This window comes from Phytophthora infestans, genomic scaffold (genome assembly GCF_000142945.1).
Source record: "Phytophthora infestans T30-4 supercont1.47 genomic scaffold, whole genome shotgun sequence".
NCBI lineage: Eukaryota > Oomycota > Peronosporomycetes > Peronosporales > Peronosporaceae > Phytophthora > Phytophthora infestans.
The window spans coordinates 876,802-895,058 of record NW_003303712.1 but is presented as its reverse complement, the minus strand read 5'-3'; the positions used below and the strand labels follow the sequence as shown (position 1 = coordinate 895,058).

Below are 18,257 nucleotides of genomic sequence, written 5' to 3'. Positions count from 1 at the left end.
AGTGTGGTGAAGATGGTGCGTGCACAAGAGATTGGGAAATCAAAAGTGAGTAAATCAAGACTAGTTGTGTTGCATCAGGGAAGGCCTCGACCAAAACCCTCTTACAGTCTCCAGTAACTACTCCGGCCCCCACGAGGCAAGGGAGTAGATCCTTCCTGGAGGACTCCGCAGAGTCTCTCCTGGATTTGTCCTTCTCCCTCATAGTCCCAACCACTCACAACTCGCACTTCTTACTCTCAAATATATTAAACTGGAATGACCTAGCAACAGTCCCCACATTGACTGTAACACCAAAGTGTAGCCATTTTACCGTCGAAGTCTCGTAGTAACTTCAGTAGACTGCGGTCGGGACCCCGCAGTGCGGCACGACTGTAAAAGTGGCACTTCAACCTTGGTCAACTGATTCTTCACCAGATCGTCAGTGCCACACAAGTAAAATTAGAACTGGTGCTCGAGCACAGCTCGATGGCGGTAGCTCTTCTGTTCGACACGATTCGCTGAGAACTTCTAGTCCATTTTCGGTTGATGCAGCACATCGCGCACCTGCACTGCAGGCTGCAGGGTGAAAGCGAAGCAGTTGATCTCTGCCAGACATGGCACAAAGCTAGCATACTTGAGACCGCTATTTTAGTATTGTTGAGGAAGAAACCAGGATCAGAGTCACACTTTGATATTCAACTTTCTTTTAATAAAAGAGACTTCGTCAAACAAAATGATACTTAGGCTATCTCCACTCGAGTTGCTATCGGAGTTGCTATTGCTAAAATAGCGACGGAATCAGAAAGAATATATTCTGCTATCTCCACTCGGAGTTGCTATTGCTATTTGAAAATAGAAATTCTGATTCGAGTTGCTATTCGGATCCCCAATAGCAACTCTGGTGCACGAATAGAAACTCACTCAACCGAAAAATCGCAGGCGCCATGGGGAGGTCGGAAGTGGTGTGCTCAGGAGGACGAAGCTCTGGCTCGCGCGTACAAGATTTCTGCGGAGAACCCAATACAAGGAACGGACCAAAAAGCTGCTGCATTCTGGGAGGATGTGTGCCGGCACACGGCAGCAGTATTCGACGGTGAAGCTCGATCTCTACAAGACGTCAAAAACCGTTGGAGCATCATATCACACGATGTAGCAAAGTTTTCGGGGTGTGTATCTCGTGTAAAAGGTCGCAACGAGTCTGGTAAAAGCGAAGACGACTTGACCAATGACGCCGGCACGTTGTATCAGGAAACCCATGGTAGTAGGCTCGAGTTTTTGTCGTGCTGGATAATACTGAAAAGCTGTCCCAAGTTCACGGCATTTGGACTACCTGCTCATCAAAAACGTGGCCAAAAGTCATCGAGTGAAAAGCAGGAAGAGTCCAGCCTCCGCCCAGAAGGAAGAGATAAAGCAAAAAAGGCACGACTACAACACACAGCACCAGTCTCAACTTCAACGCTGCTCCAACAACTACTCGATCACAACAGGGAGAAAAACGAGAAGATACTGGAAGAAATAAAACGCAAAAACGATTTGCGTGATGAAGAACTTTCTCTTCGGCTCTTTGAAACTTCTCCCGATACAGAACAAACAAGGCAGTTCCGAAAGCTGCTACAAAAGAAAAAGATGCTACAACTGCAACTTCATATTCGTAGCGCACAAAATTCGCCTTCTGAAGCTACTACCGAGCGGGCCGCCGACTTTGTGGTGGTAACTGAAATTTACGATCAGAACAGCGATGATGCAGTGGTTACTTTGGCTTTGATCTAAGTTCGCGCAGAAGTTCCATGAAAGTTCCAGTAGTGGTCGACAAGTGCATTTCGTAGCTCTTCATTTTCGCTCTCGCTTGTGATTTGACGTAAGCGAGCCACATATTGATCAATGCGTTCAGGGTTATATCTAATATACTCGTTATGCTCACCAAATGAACGTTCATGTTGCTCCTGTTGGTCTCCACCGGTAGTCTCAAGCGGGGAGATGGCCTTTCCTTTGTGAGAAATTCGCATGTTGTGCAAAATTATGCAGCAAAGTATCACATCTTCCATTTCACGCAAATTCCACAAGCGGCATTGTTGTTTTAGAATTGAGAACCGCTTTCTCAACATTCCAAACACACATTCAACTTCTTTGCGCACTGATTCTTGTACTTTTGTAAAGCAGCGCTGTTGCTCGTTGGTCGGGGTTGGAATTGCGGCTATTAAAATGTGCCACGAAGGATATATGCAATCGACAAAGTAATATGGCTGGGAACGAGTTTTCGTGCCCAATTGATACGTCCCAGCTGATATTCTTCCATTGAGCAAGTTGGCAATAAGCGGCGACCGGTCTAAAACATTTATATCATTTGCTGAGCCTGGCATACCGAAGAAGGAATGCCAGATCCATCGGTCGGCAGTAGCGACTGCCTCCAAAATTACAGTAGGCTTCTTCCCTTTTCCTTGGTAATAGCCCTTCCATGCGTTGAGGCACGCTGACCAGTCCCAGTGAAAACAATCTAGCGAGCCAAATAATCCAGGTAATCCTCTGTTTGCGTTAAAAGCTAGGATTTTCTCGGTATCTTCACGAGATGGCGATCGAAGAAACTCACGCCCAAAAATCTCGACGACAGACTTGCAAAATTTCTTCATGCATGAGGATGCTAGAGACTCACTAATGCGATAGTATTGATCTTGAGCATCTGCTGAATCTCCCTCGGACAACATGTGCAGCGCAGCAGCAACATTTTGCTTAGTGGAAGCCCCCATGAGCCCAACGGCATCGGAGTGTTGCTGAAAAAAATGCTCTTAAGATGATAGTTCTCCACAAATTTCGTGAACACCGCAATAGGAACACAATGTCGTCGCTCAAACAGCTTCTCGCTGTAGACAGGGTTGTCCCCAAGATAATCTCGCACCAGGGCTGCGTGTCCAGACGCAATGTCGCGCGCGAGGCGCTTGATTCTTCTTTTGTTTGAGCCTTGACGAAGTGAAGGAGCCGTCGCTTGTTCTGTTGGCTCCGCGCAGACCACAGCGAAAACAGCAGCTAAAAGATCATCGTCATCAGCGAGGAGAAACTCTTCGTCACTGCCCTCCATTGCCGATAGAATAGCCTCCGGTTGGTAAAAAATCCTTATTTCTATTATCGCAGCGAATAGCAACAGCCAATCAGATTCGACAAATTGCAATACGGATAGCAACTACGAGTGGAGATAGCCTTAGCCATTTGAGATAATCGAGCTTAAAGTTGGCCAATTGATTTTCGCATATTGTAAACTTTCTTTGAAAAACTGTAAAAGTACCCTTATTCGATTGATTTTAAAAAGGGCTTTTAAATAAAACTTTCTAAAATTCAAAAATATTAAGCTCACAACACTCCTAAATGTATCGTCATTTCGAGGGCCCATAAATGGAGATAATATTTTTGAGCGACCACAACTTCTTCAGTTTTTTACATTCTGTAGCTTAGAAGGGCTTAAGAGATAGTTGCTTTCGTTACGAGTGCTTAAATCGCAATTCGTACTTAGGTTCGTAAGTATCATTTTGTTTGACGCAGTCTCAAATGTCTTTGAGACTAAAATGCAAATTTTAAGTTGTAAAATAGCCACTCAAAATCTGCGTTTTTGTCTCAAAAGTAAAATTATTTCTTTTTTATTGGCAAACCATGGAGGCGAATGCGCAGGTAGCTCCTGCTTATCGCTGACGGCTGATATCTCAATGCGAGCAGTGATATAGCATTGCATACTTCTTAATTGTCTAACCAATAGTGTTTTGTTTGCAAATTTTTCGCATAGTATGCGCTGCACGACAGCGAAGCGGCGCCGCCAGCTTGGGCAGCTCGAGTGCGCCTCACGCCCGAACTGCTGCAGAAGCTTCGTCAGGATCCGCAGCAAGTGCTACTCAAGCTGAACGTCGCAAGTGGTGATGGAGCACCCAAAGCTCGTGGTGGCAGCAAAAAGACCAGTGTGATGACTGTCAGGTTAGCTGCGGATGACGAAATGGAGGAGACGGATGAGCAGTATGAGCTGCTATCTTTTCCGGAGGATCCAAGCATCAATCACGTTTGCACCTATAGGCGAGAAACTGGTGATGGAGCTGCTGGCGGCTACAGTATTTATAAAATAGGGGCCATCCACCAGAAGCTGCTGGTGCAACGTCTGCTGGACGCCACGGAGAAGGATCGCATCAAGGACAAGCACGCCAAGTCGGTACTTGCGTCTAAGTCACGTGCGTCCAAGCTGATTGATTCGAATTTGGAGAAACCCTCGAAAAAGCAGCGACTCACGAGATTGTCGAGTGTACCAACTGCGAGGGCGTCTGGCGGTGGAAGTGCATGGTCAGTAGCTGCAGGGAAGAAACGGTAAGATCCAAGCGGATTGGTGATCATAAGAGGAAAGCTGACTATATGGTCTGAACTAGGACGATAAAACTGGTGCTGCCTTCAGCGTTGACGAAAGAGGGAGCCAAGGAGGCTCGAGAGACAATTGAAAGCCGGGTCGAAGTTGAGGTGGAAGCTGCACCAGCTGCATCAAGGGAAGAGGAGAAAATCACCGTGTACGAAGCAGTAGACAGCGACCAGAATGAGACTCCGACTGTTGTTGTCAGTAAGGAGACTGCAGCTGCCGCTCGTGATGCAGATTTTCATGCTCTCTTTTCGTCAGACTCGGATGACGAAGAACATGGAGTGCGTCGGAGCCAAGTGCTTCGAAGGGAGAAAAAGAAGACAACAATAGAAGTGAAGGAGCGTAATAGCACTACTGCAACAGGTGTAGACAACGAACAATCTGAAAGCAAGTCGGTCGCTGGGGCAAAGAATGAGGGCTCTTTGGGCTCAGATTCAGATGCGACAGCACAACCAAAGGAAACAACAAACGCAGCAACCGGCAATGGTGTCAATGATGAGTTAGCCAAGAACGAATCAAGTACGACTGAAGCAAAGCAGAGTGAAGAAAGACTGGATATTTATGCGCTGAAGCCTATCAAACCGTCAACTCGTGGTGTCGAGGTTAAGCGTGCGCGGGTGCGCTCTGCCCTTGTATCCGATCGGGTGAAGCAGGCCCGTTTGCCCGACCTGTCATTCTTCCCGTCCGCTGTTGTACAGATCTGCCAGCGACTAGCAAATTATCATGGTCGATCGATTATTCTCGACGATAGCGACTACGACTCGTTCGTGGAGACGCACGAGCAGTTCCGGCAAGACTGGGAAATGCTGGACAAGGTGAGCAGCAGCATGCTGTGGTGACCTTGTTGTCGCTTATATCTTTCTATTCGTGCCCTGTGTGCTTGCTTGCCAGGCTTATTCCATCGAGATGATCAAGACGGAGGGACTGCATCTGCAACTTGAAGTGGCGTCTTCCGACAGTAACTGCGAGCAGCTCCGACAAAGAATAAAAGCATCCTCAAGTAAGAAAGAGGTGCGTCTGCTGTAACTTCAGCTGATAGTAGACGCGTTATTCGCCAACGCTGTTATAACTGACGTAATAGGGGTTGCTCTTCGTGCGCGACGCCATGGCGAGCATCCAGAAGATTTTGCACAGCATCCAAGTATCTGTCGATCGCTTCGATACGAAGTCGCACACGTCGCAGACCACATCTGATACACAATATTAAGTAAATCTGTGGTTCCACACATCGGTTTTCTACATTACACAATCTACCGTAGCCAGCGAACAAGTGATCGCCCACCCACATAGAGCAGAGAGAACAGTCTAACCAGCCACATCAACATAATGCAGGGAGGAGACTCGCGCAGCCTCACAGAGCCGCCTTTCATCGCCCGCGTGAGCGTCTCAATCAAAAGGTACGCTTCTACGTAGGGATCTTCACTTGATGGGGGCACAAGACCGACAGTTGACATGAGAACTACGTCGTAATAGTCCTCCCTCTCTATACTACAGCCATCCCTAATATTGACACTATTGTAAATGACAGGAAATGGCAGCATCTGCTGGACAAGAGCACCATCCACGTGTACGGTCGCTGGGGTGTGGCACTTGGCCTGCTATTGCTTTATCTCGTGCGCGTGTTCTACCTCAATGCCTTTCACATTGTGACCTACGGCCTGGGCATCTACCTATTAAACCTTTTTATCGGGTTCCTGTCGCCTCAGATGGACGCAGAAAGTGATGGCCCGCTGTTGCCTCACAAGCAGAGCGAGGAATTCCGGCCGTTCACGCGTCGCGTACCTGAGTTCCAGTTTTGGTACTCTACATTCAAGGCTACCATTGTGTCCCTGCTTATGACGCTCAGCAGCGCCTTTGACGTGCCCGTATTCTGGCCCATCCTGCTCATCTACTTCATCGTGCTTTTCGCGCTCACCATGAAGCGCCAGATTAAGCACATGTGGAAGCACAACTACGTGCCATGGGACCACGGTAAACAGGTCTACAAGGGAAAGAAGAACGCCAAATAGACTCCCATCGAAGGTACCAGCAGCGAAGGAGCTCAGGAAATCCCCCGCCACCTCCAATTGGACCGAGCCATGCTGCCGAACAACTCGAGAGGACCTGGTTAGACGTATGACTAAGACTTGGAGGCTGATTGTGCTAGTCCTCAATTGCCAGCCTGCCCTTGGCATAAAGTGAATTTACCCAACATCCTTTTACCGGAACACGACGTCACTTTCCAGTTTTATGTTTACTACATAATATTAACCGATCATTTCCATACAGTATCGCAGCACTCCACAGTGTTGTTGACATGTCACCGATGGAGCAGCGCTGGTGGCTTGCCGCCGCGATGCCCGGACGACCACTGGGACGCTTTCGGACGCTACCGCTACGCTTGCAGCGATTCAGGACGCCGAGTCACGACTGCCGCTTGTTATCCGTGCTATTGGATCCGAGCGACCGGCGCACCACGGCAGACAAAGAGCGTATCCGAGCGCTCGTGCTGCATCGAGTCATGAGCACGACACCACCCAACGATTCCGACCAACAGAAGAAGCAACACGAGCTTGAAGCGAAGACAGCTGCCCGGATTCTGAAGCAGAAGCTAAAGAAGGACATGGAGACAGCCAGGAGCCTCGTACGAACCGTGGAGACTGCCGAGTGTGTGCATTTTATATAATTTCTAACATCCGAGATCTTGTGGCTCTAAATATATAGGCCATGCATCAAGTAGTGAACGTGCCGAACGTTATTACCGCAGCGCGGATCCTAGCCACTCCCTATCTAGCACATTTGATCATCCAAGGAGACTACGTCTCAGCTATCGGCTGTACGACCGGCTGCAATTGCTACGATTCAATTTGGCCACCAACCTGAACTAATTGCTGTCGTTATCATAGTGCTGGCAGTGGCAGGCGTGTCTGACTGGCTGGACGGCTTCATCGCGAGGACGTTCCACCAGGAGTCGATCGTCGGCTCATTCCTAGACCCCTTCGCAGACAAATTGTTGATCGGTACCTTGTCACTCAGTATGATGTGGACGGGGTTGCTGCCGTTGCCCTTAGCAGCTCTAATTCTGGGTCGAGATGGTATGTTAATTGGTGGTACGTTCTACCACCGACTGAAAACCAAGGACGAGTCCTCGGGGTTCTTTGATACATCAGACAGCGGGGCCTTCCAGGTGAAGCCGTCGATGCTCAGTAAGGTGAACACGGCGCTGCAGCTGTCAGCCTTCGGGCTTACACTGACGAACGCAGCCTGGCAGATTCCCCCGGACCCGGCACTCAGTCTTCTTTTGTACGTCGCTGACTTCTCTAGTGATTGAATACTTAATTTCTGACTCAGTGGTGTCTGCAGTGGTGTCGTTGGTACCACGACCTTCCTGTCCGGATCCGAGTATCTGTACGGATATTTAACCAAGACAGGAGCATTCAAGCCCCTCCCAAAAGCTGTTGAGCGGCCACTTCGCAAAGCAGTGGAGCGAACAGAAGCCGTTATAGAGCGCACAGAGGCAGTGGTTAAGCGCACAGAAGAAGCGGTCAAGGTCCCTCTTCAGAAGGCAGTTCAACGTACGAAGGAGCGGCTGAAAAAGTAGACACACTACATGCAGACCAGGTATTCGGCTACTGCAGAGTTCACGAGACGATGAAACTGATATTCAGATAACCGGGACCGGGTGTGCAAGCTCGTTAGCCGAAGAGTGGAAGTGAGGCAATCGAGAGATTCAAAACCCTTACAATTCGTGGTCTACTACCCCGCCCTTATTTCATTCCTGGTGTGACACTACCGGAGATGGCACCAATCTTCGTGGTACGCCCAGCACTGCTACTCTTGAGGTAGCACTGGGTACCTGTTGGATCATCGTTGATACAAGTGTAGGAATCACAACCTGGTGTCTTACCACACTCCTCGCAGCATTCACCGGGGCCTATACCCGATACCCGCTTGATGTCGTTTCCGTAGTAGTCAATGTTGGTCTCCACGTAGCATCGAGGACGCTGGATGCACTGGTAGTAACTCCAGTCCCATGGCTGGCAGTAGAAGTCGTTGGCGCACGGTCGGAATCCCGTGTGGTCCCCACACTTGGACCAAGGTGGAAGAGAAGGCATGACACCAGAGTGTACACCAACTTTCTTCACCCAGCCATCGACACTGCTCTTAAGGTAGCATTGCGTGCCTCGAGGGTCGTCGTTCACGTACGTGTAGCCGAGGCAGCCCATGGTCTTGTCGCACTCATCGCAGCATTCTCCTGGTTTGATATCCTGGATCCGCTTGAGGTCGTTCCCGTACAAGTCGACATTGGTGTAGACTTCGCACTTGCTGGGCTTTTGAATGCACTGGTAGTATTTTGAGTCCCACGGCTGACAGTAGAACCCTTGCGTGCAGAGTTTGAAGCCGCTTTGGTCGCCGCACTTTCCCCATGCCGGAATTTCTCGCCCTGACATGACGACAGTGTTTTTGCCCCCACTACCGCGGATGAAGTCGAACATCGTCTGGGCCTTGCTCACCAGACGACACTTGGGCTCAATTTGTCTCCATCCACCGTCGTCTGTGACGAAGAATTGACAGTCGGGGTTGGCAGTGCAATTTGCGCAGCATACTTCGGGGCTTGCGGGGTAGAGCACCGTGCCCACTAAATCTCCCTCCGTGTTCGTGTTCGAGTATTGAACACCGCACGATGGATCCGCAGCGTTCACAATGGCCGTTAAAATCGACAACAGCCCGACGGTAGACGCAGCCGACACCATTCCACTTGATTGATTTTCTTACTTGAGCACTGCGGAGGAAATAAGGGACTGGCCTTAAAGTTTCAAGAAAGCCGACGAGGTTGAACTTCAGCGCCACGATACTCTAGCATTGTTTGTCAAGCATACCGAGCAACAAACAGATTTCGATAGAACGCAAGTTGGCTATACCGGTACCAACCTTCTCCACCAAGCTTGCTTTACACAACGACTCTTCCACTCATATTCAGCATTATACTTTACAAATGTTGGCTACAGCTCAACAATTTTGCCAGAATACACTCCCTTTGTTTGGGCTCCTTCGCTCGAAGGTACATGTAGCTCATATTCGCCAGCGTCTCTGCGCTCTGGGATGGGCGGAAGGCTTCTCCTGCAATGCAATTGACGCTTGAATGCCCAGCTTGTGAATAAAACGCAATTGCCGCCCACGAGCATACCTCCATGGAGGTCTTGTGCTCGATAAGTGCGCGGGACTTCCACTGGAGGCTCGACGTAGTCGTCTTCCTCATCCGAGGCACAGTCGAAAATGTCGGGCCATGGTTCATCAGAATTGTCCGAATTCGATTCGCTCAGCGGCTCTGCATCACTGGCGCTCAAGCTGGCCGTGGATTCTGCAATGTACTTCATCAGCTCCTTTGTGTATCTGTGCTCTTCGTAATCACGGTCATTTGCGGACACTGATTTGCGTCGGCTTGCATCTAGATCCAGGCTCTCCATAGGGCGTTCTCGAGGTCCAAACACCATCTTGAGCCATGCATCGCTGGCATTCTGGGCTAGCATTACTGGCTCCAGCGGCTTGGGCGTCGCAGTAAGAGGAGGCATTAAGCTCGCTTCGGTTGCTTGGACTGTCACCGAAGATTTGAAAGTGAAGTGGAGTGATCACCTGGATGCCTGGATGTATGGAGGTGACATGGATTATATGCGAGAACTCATTGACTGGGTGTCTCACCATTGAAGGCTGAGGAAGAGTGCAACTCGTTTTAGAACCTGTCAGTGACAGGCTGTCACTGCTATTAATATCGGCTGTCTGGCTGCTCGTTCTTGTACATGACAAACTTATCCTGCACAGACTGGTCCGAGCTCAGAATGTACCTCCACACCAACGCTGTCCGGTTGGCCTCAAGCATCGAGTAGCCGAAGTGCTCGTAGTCCGACACTGCGTTCACGATGCTGTATGGGTCGGTGGTTTAGACATGCCTTCCACCTGACCAGCTCCACCCGTCAAGATATACACGGGGGCTTGCGGGTTGTCGTACACTTTGTAGTCGTCTGACACACCGTCCAGTATAGCCTCGTTGTTGGCGACGGGCAGGTCTCGCTCATAGTAGTGTTTGTGGCCTGCCACCACCACGTCTACTTTGTATTTAATAATGAGCTCTTCAAATGCAGCCTGGATCAGCGCAGTTTGTTCGTTTGGCACGTCGTTCTCGGAGTTGAGGACGCTGTAGAGGGGACGATGCATCCCTACGATGTCCACGGTACGCTGGCGCGGTTGGCGTTCGCCTTCTTGAGATCCGCCTCGATCCAGCTCAATTGGTCCCCGAAGTTGCCATTGTGGACCCAAGGCGTCATTCGGTTCGTCGGCGCCCCAGGGTAGTCGGTCTCAGACGAAATCGATGTGAAATGAATTGAGCCGTGGTCGAACGAGTGCCACATATTCAAAGTACCACCGCTCTCCTCATACGGCATCTTGAATCGAGTGTTGTACGCTGTGTAGTTGCCGAGCGCGTTCCGTTTCTTACGCGAAAGTTGGCACGCCGGTGAGTGGCATTCGGCCTCGTGGTTGCCTACTAACACCATGTACGGGACGCGGCTCATAAGCGGCATCAAGGAGTTCATCCACTTGTTGTACACTTCCTCGTAAAAGAAACCTGCAGCTTGCTTCAACACCAAAAAATCGTCGTCTGCGTATGCGATATCGCCGAGATGATAAACGAGGTCGATGTCATTGGAGGTGAGCTGGTTCACGTTGGCGATGGTGTCCACCGAGTTCTCGCCGTCTCCGAGGTCACCGTAGATCAACACGTTGAATGTACTTTCGTCTGTGGCTGGTCGCGCGGTAACGAACGAGCCGACATCACCTTTATATTTCTCGTCACCTCTACTACCCACTTTGTAAAAGTACTTGGTTCGTGGCTTGAGGCCTGTGATTTTGGCGTGGTGGTGGAACAAATTGTACTCCTTATTACTGTAATAACTTTCGCTGGACACCGGCGTCTCGACCAGCTCCAGCGAATCCTCGGAATCGCCAAGCCACACGGAGCTGTCCGTCACGTCCTCGAACGTCGCCCACGATACGGTCATAGCTGTACCAGGTTTCTTCCCTGCGAACGCCAAATGGATCTGCTGCGGATAGAAGTTCACGCCATCCTTGACTCGGCAGGATTGGTTGAAACTGAGGTCTCCGATGTTGTAGTTGAGCTCGCAGAGACTTGCGGGCTCGCAGACATCCCGTACTTTGTTTCGGTAGCATGCATTATCGTCCACGATAACGTTGGCCTTGACAACGGCAATAGCTAGAGCTACCAGTGAGAGAGCACGCATGGACGGCGTGGAGACTAATTAATAGTGAATGGCTGAAGGTTCTTCAGTGAAGAGCGAGACCCCGCTATCCCATCTCAAGAGCATGCTGGTTACAGATTTGGACCAAACCGTTCGGTACTGTTACATAATCAGAGATCCTACCGGTTACAGCGACTTTGGATCAGGTGAAATGTATTACAGTACAGAGACGATCCTCTGTATTGATGGGGGAGGGTCAAGATAAATACTTCTCTGTCCCCCCAATTTATAGGGACTTTGGTTTTTTTAAAGTACCTATATGAGCTTGGTAAAAGTCTTAGTATCCTTATTCGGAAGCTTGGGTCAGCGTGCTATTCGCTATATTTTTTGTGACTTTAAACAGCGACCAGCAAGTAAATAACGCCATGAATGTGGGCTCATATTTGGAGAGAATTCTGTTATTTTTCGGAATTCGTAGGTTTATTAGCGAAATTTTACAAAACTTGCAGTAAATGCAGCGTAATCACGATCGACGTGTGTACTGTAGCACTCGCTAATAGGCGCTCAATTACAAAAGGTTTTACTGCTGTATCAAATCATTGAAAGAAACACAGTATTAGCCAATCGGATCATTGTAAGAAAATTCGTGTATTACATACAAAAACGAAATCCCTATAAATTGATGGGACAGAGAAGTTACGTATTCTATTTAACCGATGTTAATAGATGCCTGGTAAAGTTTTAGACGTTGTCTGAGACAGCTTGTCTCAACTTTTGCTCTTTCTGTTTCCTCCAAGGCGCCGGCCGGGTTTGGGGTGTCGTCATACTGTATTGGCATAGCAGTCAAGGCAGAGTTGCAGCTGTATTCCTGTTATCCTGGTGTGAGGCCGGATTTGCTCCTGATGCGCGAGTCGCGGCGCGACTGCTGTCAAGCTGACAGCAGACGTCAAGCTGACAGTAGATGACAGTCAACTATTGAAGCGTACTCGTCCACATGTATCGGATATTTCAATTAAGCGTGTTGAGACCAGTGTTTGCCTTCGTGTACGACTTGATTCCTAATTTGCCACAGTTGGGCTTGACCAACGCTGCAAATCGCCCACCACACGACAGCGCGTAAAAACCACTCGACAGTGTCGCGTCGGCACTGTAAACATGGAAAAATCCCCCAAACTGCGTATTGGCACGTGGAGAGTCTGAAAAACACATTAACTAGCCAGTAAAAACATCGTTTAGCGTGTGGGACATCGTGCTGCGTGTCGCCACTCCATACTACTGGACCTACACAACTGGCCGCGTTTCGTGCACGGCAGGCCCGTCCCTGGCTTCCATATTGAACAGAACCAGCACACCCAAGGCTCCTCAGACGGAAGTCTGGCCTCCAATCAGATTGGCTCCCTTTTCATTCGCTTAAGCACCATGCCTCTACGCTACCGTGGCGAGAGCTGGGCACTGAGCTCGGCCTCGATGAAGCCGACGCCATTCTGGCCACGTTCAAGATCCACAGCACCGACAAGAGCAACACAATACCCTGTAGCGTATGCCGCGTTGGTGACCACCACAGCATGCGCTATAGGCTACTCAAATGCGAGTCCAGCTCCTGCAGCGACCTCACTTGCTCGTGGCGCGGCAAGGTGCTTGTATGCTCTCATTCTGATGATGCCTACATCTACGAGTTGGGCGAGCACTTCACTGAAGCCTCTTCCCCCAAGCGAATTAAGCTGTCCAGACAGCAGAAAGAATACTGCCGAGAGCTCGCGAAGCAAAGGCTCCGACCATTTCGTATCCAGTACGCCATGGCTCGAAACTTTCACATGTCAGCTAGCGACATCCCTCCTCTGAGAAAAGTACAAAATTTCTGCAACTATTACACGCGGACCGAGCTCGACAACCACGTTCGCGTCACCGATCTCACGCAATGGATTCACTCACACGCGTTCACTGGTACTGAGGACGATAATGAGACTTTTACTTTCGCTTGGGCTCTGGACACAGATGGCAAGCCTGTGGTGGGCGACGGCTCGGACGAAGAACCTTTCGTTGTGGGTCTAACGACAAAGAACTTGGTGAAGAGGCTCTCAGTGCCTCCAGCGAGCTACGTCCTTCATATGGACGCGACGTTCAAGCTAAACACGGATACCGGACCGAGCTCGCAGCTTCCATCTCGTGTCAGTTTTTATCGTCTCGCAGGACGAAGCCAATCTACGAGGCGTGTTTGGCTTCATTAAGCCACCTCTACTACTGGATTACAGCTAGAAGGCTGGCTCCTTGATACGCAATGGGAGACGCAGAGAAGGCGCAGCGGAATGCCATTTTCATGGTATTTCGCGAAGATCCACATCTCCAGTATCTCATGTGTTTTTTTTTCACGTCATGACTAACGTGGAAAAGAGGCTGAAGGGATTTCCCTCACATGTAGCAGCAGCACTGGTTCATGATCTGTACGACTTGCATTTTGCCCGTGACGAAATATCATTATCTTGGATGCTGGAGCAGTATTTGTAGACCTGGAGATTGTACCTTACCTAGTAGACTTCTGCACGTACCTTGACGAACAATGGCTGCAAGGAAACGTTATTATGTGGCAGTGCTTTCGAACTCCCTGTGCGTTTGCTACCACAAACAACCCTGCTGAGCAGTTCAACAGAGTGTTGAAGCGTGACTACACACTGCGACGTCGCCTTAAAATGGGAACTCTGCGTAAGGAGTTACGCGACTGTTGCATGAGCGAGTCGCGCAAGCAGCGGCTATTTCGCACCACGCCAGAAGCAGCACCAGCCCTCACTCGTCGCGTGGTGGAACTCGTTCGGGAGAAGCTGCTAGCTCGCAATACTGCTGCTGACGGGATGTTTGGAGACGCTGGGGTGATGCATGTGGTAGCCCATCCTGCAAAGCGTATCGTAGTGGAGGGGGCAAAGCGGTCGACGGAAGAGCAGATAGCAGCTTCGGCCCAAATGGGCGCCAGCTACGCGCGTATGGAGGTGCAGGACGAACCTCCTCCCGGCTGGTCTGTTCAACTACGCGCGAGATGGTGTCCATGTAACTACTGCTACAAGTTTGGAACCTGTGTTCATGTCCTCTTTGCTCTCCGGGCATCGGATCGTCTTGATGGAGCTGGACGGCGAGTGCTTGTGAGTCGACGAACTACTGGCAAGCGCAATAGCGATACACTGGGAGAAAGACCTCGTCTAATTAGGCCAGTGCTGTCTTTAGAGTAGAGTTTCAGCTCCAGCACATGCGTACGGCTTGATAGATACTAGGATTCGGGTGTAGTGTTCTTTTAATACGTCTTCAGCAACAGCTAGAGCGAGCATTTACTTAGTAACACTTTTTTTTCCTCCAGCACATGCACCACCTACATGTAGGTGGCGGAGTAAGGTGCCATACGTCGCGTAAGACCCCCCGAGCACAATACAAACGAGGATATAAACTGAAACAAAGTTTTGACTCCAGCATCAGAGTTATTACGTGCATATTCGCAGTCGACACTCACAGACATTATACTCGTGGTGATGCCAGTGCTGAGAGCGAGGAACCTATCGTATTCGAATTTGCGCGCTTGCACAACGTCCGCTCAAGTAGTAGTAAGAGACCTGTTAGGTGTCTGTGTTGTGGGAACTCATATCGGAAGTGCTGGAGCAGCGAAAAATAGTCCGAAGTTGATGCAAAAATCAAAAGTCGATTACGAGAACCTACACTCCTACTACTGTTCTTGCCAGCACTCGTCACAAGCACACTTAAGCCGCACTTCATCACCGTAGTTCACCGTTATCTCAGTGCCTGCCTTCACAGCCTTCTTCATTACGACAAGGATCTGAACGCTGCGTCCGTTGCACGTTTCAATAAAGTCCGCGTTTGGTACGCAGGAATGTGAGATGAATCGCATTAAGGGGTCACACACTTGCCAGCCTCGATGTACACGTACTTCTTGGTTGTAGACTTCGTGTAGTAAAGCATCGTGTAGCCACTGCTATGCTTTTTCGCCACCTCTGGCTGACCCTCAATCTGTGCCTCGTGCGCACTTAGCTGACCCACATACTCGCCCAAGATGCCCCCGACGTCCAAAACGGCAGTAGTTTACACTCCTAAGCCAACACAAGCGGTTTCAAAAAGATTCAGAGTCGCTTGATTCCTTGGCGCATTAGTGCACAAGGCATCTAGCCGACAACACTTCGGAGTGCAGTAGATGGAGGACTGTGCGTTCTCGCAGGTGTCGCAGAAACAGTCGCCAACGCAGCTGCAGGGATTGAAGTCTTTGACGTCAGGGAACTGCAGTCCCTCAGGAATTTGGCACTCATTATTCTCGTCCACTCCGTTCGGCCACTTAACTGTCACTGCAGGCGCCAGCAACACCTCAGCCGTATCCTTCTGCTTCGTGTAGGTCGGTCGTAGTACGTGTAAGGCTTTCAAACGCTCGCGAACGAACGGGAGCCTCAGGAAGTCCTTCATCTTCTTGGCTGTAACGTTGCGAGAATGGTGCACGTTGGCTCCATCCCTGGTGATCGCACTACGGGCCATATGCTTCTTCTTCCGCGAGCGGGGAGCATGCCACTGGTTCGACCGCTTTTTTGCTTGGTGGCGAATTTTGTTTCTTTCCAAACGAGTCGGTATAGTGGCCAGGTACTGTTTGAGGTCCAGCACCTCTTCCGGGCTCTTCGAAGGCTGCGCGTTACCTGGAGAAGAATCCTCGCTCTTCGCACTTGCGCATGGATGTGAGGGAACCGGCAGTGTGTCAATGCTGCGCTCTACACTCCCAGTCGTAGTGCTGGGCGTCGAAGTGGCGTTCATCAACAATTCCACAGACCCAGTTTCAGAATCAGGAACCGCTAAATCAAGCGGTATCTCCATCGGAAGTTGTCTTGACACCTCTTCCTCGCTCGCAGGTCCTTTACTAGCGTCTGTGCGCTCGCCTGCACCTTTGGCGGGTGGCTGAAAACTTAATTTAGTGGTGCTGGAGAAACATACGTCTGGAGCAGCTTCGGGGATTCTTCCAGCAGAGTTTGCTGGGGCGTGGGACTCCGCTGCTTCTCTCTCCAACGCCCGCGAATAGTACTGGATCAAGTCGCCGGCTCGGAGAGTCTCGTGTGGTAGCTCGCTGCGCTGGAGGCGTACCATGCGGCTAACGCTGATGCTAGAGGGTGATCACCGAAGGCTTTCACGCGGCTGCCGGGTTCCGATCTAGTGGGCTGCATATGAGCAGGGGCAGTCCACTACATTCGGAAGACATTTGCTTCCGGTCGAACCTTGACAAACTGGGAGCCTGTCTCTCTCGCTAGGAGTGCGTCGCGAGGCGTGCAGACGCAGGCGGCCTACCAGCGGTCCCGTCCACGACGTTCTGTGGGATGGTTTCGTGTGTTTTTCAGGTCTGTGCATATGTTCTAAACGTTTTCTCCCACCACACAGGGCACCCGAGTGTCATGCGACAAAGTAGTTAAAACACCATATGGATCTTGCATAAATAGTACCGTTAAAGGCGCTTAAGGAAATGAGCGCCCTTAAACTATTCATGATATTTTCTGAAATGTAAAACTTACACGTAAAATTTTAAATTCGCCGGAAAATAACCCGTGTGTACACTACAATCTCAGCTAAGTTCGAAGAATGCTGTAGGTGCGATGAATCCTGGCCGTTTAATTTTGGGGTTCATTCGAGAAATCAGTGCCACGTGTCGAAAGTCGTCACTCACGGGAAGATTCCTACCTGTTTTCCTGCTAGACGATCACTCACTGATGCGATAGTTGACTGGAGATCGCAACTTAAATGTTTGAAGGTACTTATCACACCTTTATTGCTATATTTATGGTCATTACAAACAAATTCTCCAACGTTAATGCTTCGGTTTCCTAGACGACACAGACGCCCTTTTCGAGCTAAGCTTTTCTTCTTCCGGGCCTGAAGATGACGACCGTGATGGTGACTTCAAACTTGATAGCGATTCGAGTGATACGTTGCAGGAACTTCTTGACGAAATTGATTAGTGCTGTATTGCGATTTTTTCCTATATGACCATAGCTTAACTGGTTTTGATACTACGGACAGATTCAAGCCGTGTCTTCAAGAGGAAAAGTCATCTGCACCAACTAACAACACCTACAAAACGACGACATTATGCTGAAAGTGACGGATCTGGCGAGGACAGTGTCGCAGAGACTATTTCTTTGACGTCAGCAGATGATGAACAGGGCAACGACACAAACATAGCCGCTCAAGATCCTAATGTCGACCGAACGCCAAGGGTCAGACGCACGAAGTCGTATCCTGAACGTGTGGCAATGGAAACGTCCCGTGTGAACTTTGTAAACAAAATTCAGCCGATGCGACAGCTCGAGTTTTCGACATGGAAAGAGCTCGGTGATGTTATGGAGAAGTATTGCAGCGAAAACTCCCTACTATTCAGGTCCCGAGCCTCATAGACGATGAGAAAGCACAATACGTAAGTACAACTTATAATATAGTTTATTAGTATTAAATTAACTCAGACTGATTCACTATAATTTTATTTTTATGTTGTATATTATAGGTTTGTCACGCTGCAGATACCAAACAAGATGCAGCTCAGATACAAGGTGTTTCGTTGTACCCATGGCTGTCCTCAGAAGTCTCGAGGTACAGGTTTGCGAAGTACGCCATCTAGATACACTGGTTGTAGCGCTAGCGTCACGGCCACT

General features: G+C 49.7%; 7 protein-coding genes across 7 annotated transcripts; 3 read left to right on the top strand and 4 right to left on the bottom strand.

Moving 5' to 3' along the window:
- Positions 1–507: 507 nt before the first annotated feature.
- Positions 508–1,030, bottom strand: PITG_17044 (uncharacterized protein; the record flags this gene model as incomplete). Its single annotated transcript, XM_002897202.1, has 2 exons — positions 508–604; positions 906–1,030. 2 exons carry the CDS (start codon positions 1,028–1,030, stop codon positions 508–510), a joined length of 222 nt encoding a protein of 73 aa, XP_002897248.1.
- A 3,765-nt stretch (positions 1,031–4,795) lies between these two features.
- PITG_17043 (uncharacterized protein) lies at positions 4,796–5,564 on the top strand (the record flags this gene model as incomplete). Its single annotated transcript, XM_002897201.1, has 4 exons — positions 4,796–4,845; positions 4,908–5,172; positions 5,249–5,299; positions 5,439–5,564. 4 exons carry the CDS (start codon positions 4,796–4,798, stop codon positions 5,562–5,564), a joined length of 492 nt encoding a protein of 163 aa, XP_002897247.1.
- Positions 5,565–5,630: 66 nt separating this feature from the next.
- On the top strand, positions 5,631–6,366 carry PITG_17042 (protein RER1A; the record flags this gene model as incomplete). Its single annotated transcript, XM_002897200.1, has 2 exons — positions 5,631–5,754; positions 5,886–6,366. The coding sequence occupies 2 exons, from the start codon at positions 5,684–5,686 to the stop codon at positions 6,364–6,366; spliced, it is 552 nt and encodes a 183-aa protein (XP_002897246.1).
- Positions 6,367–6,632: 266 nt separating this feature from the next.
- On the top strand, positions 6,633–7,842 carry PITG_17041 (cardiolipin synthetase, putative; the record flags this gene model as incomplete). Its single annotated transcript, XM_002897199.1, has 5 exons — positions 6,633–6,980; positions 7,061–7,172; positions 7,243–7,639; positions 7,700–7,744; positions 7,779–7,842. 5 exons carry the CDS (start codon positions 6,654–6,656, stop codon positions 7,840–7,842), a joined length of 945 nt encoding a protein of 314 aa, XP_002897245.1.
- A 134-nt stretch (positions 7,843–7,976) lies between these two features.
- On the bottom strand, positions 7,977–9,119 carry PITG_17040 (cellulose binding elicitor lectin, putative; the record flags this gene model as incomplete). Its single annotated transcript, XM_002897198.1, has 1 exon — positions 7,977–9,119. One exon carries the CDS (start codon positions 9,088–9,090, stop codon positions 8,104–8,106), a length of 987 nt encoding a protein of 328 aa, XP_002897244.1.
- Positions 9,120–9,339: 220 nt separating this feature from the next.
- Positions 9,340–9,831, bottom strand: PITG_17039 (uncharacterized protein; the record flags this gene model as incomplete). The annotated part of the gene is made up of 1 exon (XM_002897197.1): positions 9,340–9,831. One exon carries the CDS (start codon positions 9,829–9,831, stop codon positions 9,340–9,342), a length of 492 nt encoding a protein of 163 aa, XP_002897243.1.
- Positions 9,832–10,100: 269 nt separating this feature from the next.
- Positions 10,101–12,427, bottom strand: PITG_17038 (calcineurin-like phosphoesterase; the record flags this gene model as incomplete). Its single annotated transcript, XM_002897196.1, has 4 exons — positions 10,101–10,243; positions 10,297–10,689; positions 10,830–11,645; positions 12,304–12,427. The coding sequence occupies 4 exons, from the start codon at positions 12,425–12,427 to the stop codon at positions 10,101–10,103; spliced, it is 1,476 nt and encodes a 491-aa protein (XP_002897242.1).
- Between the last annotated feature and the right edge of the window lie 5,830 nt (positions 12,428–18,257).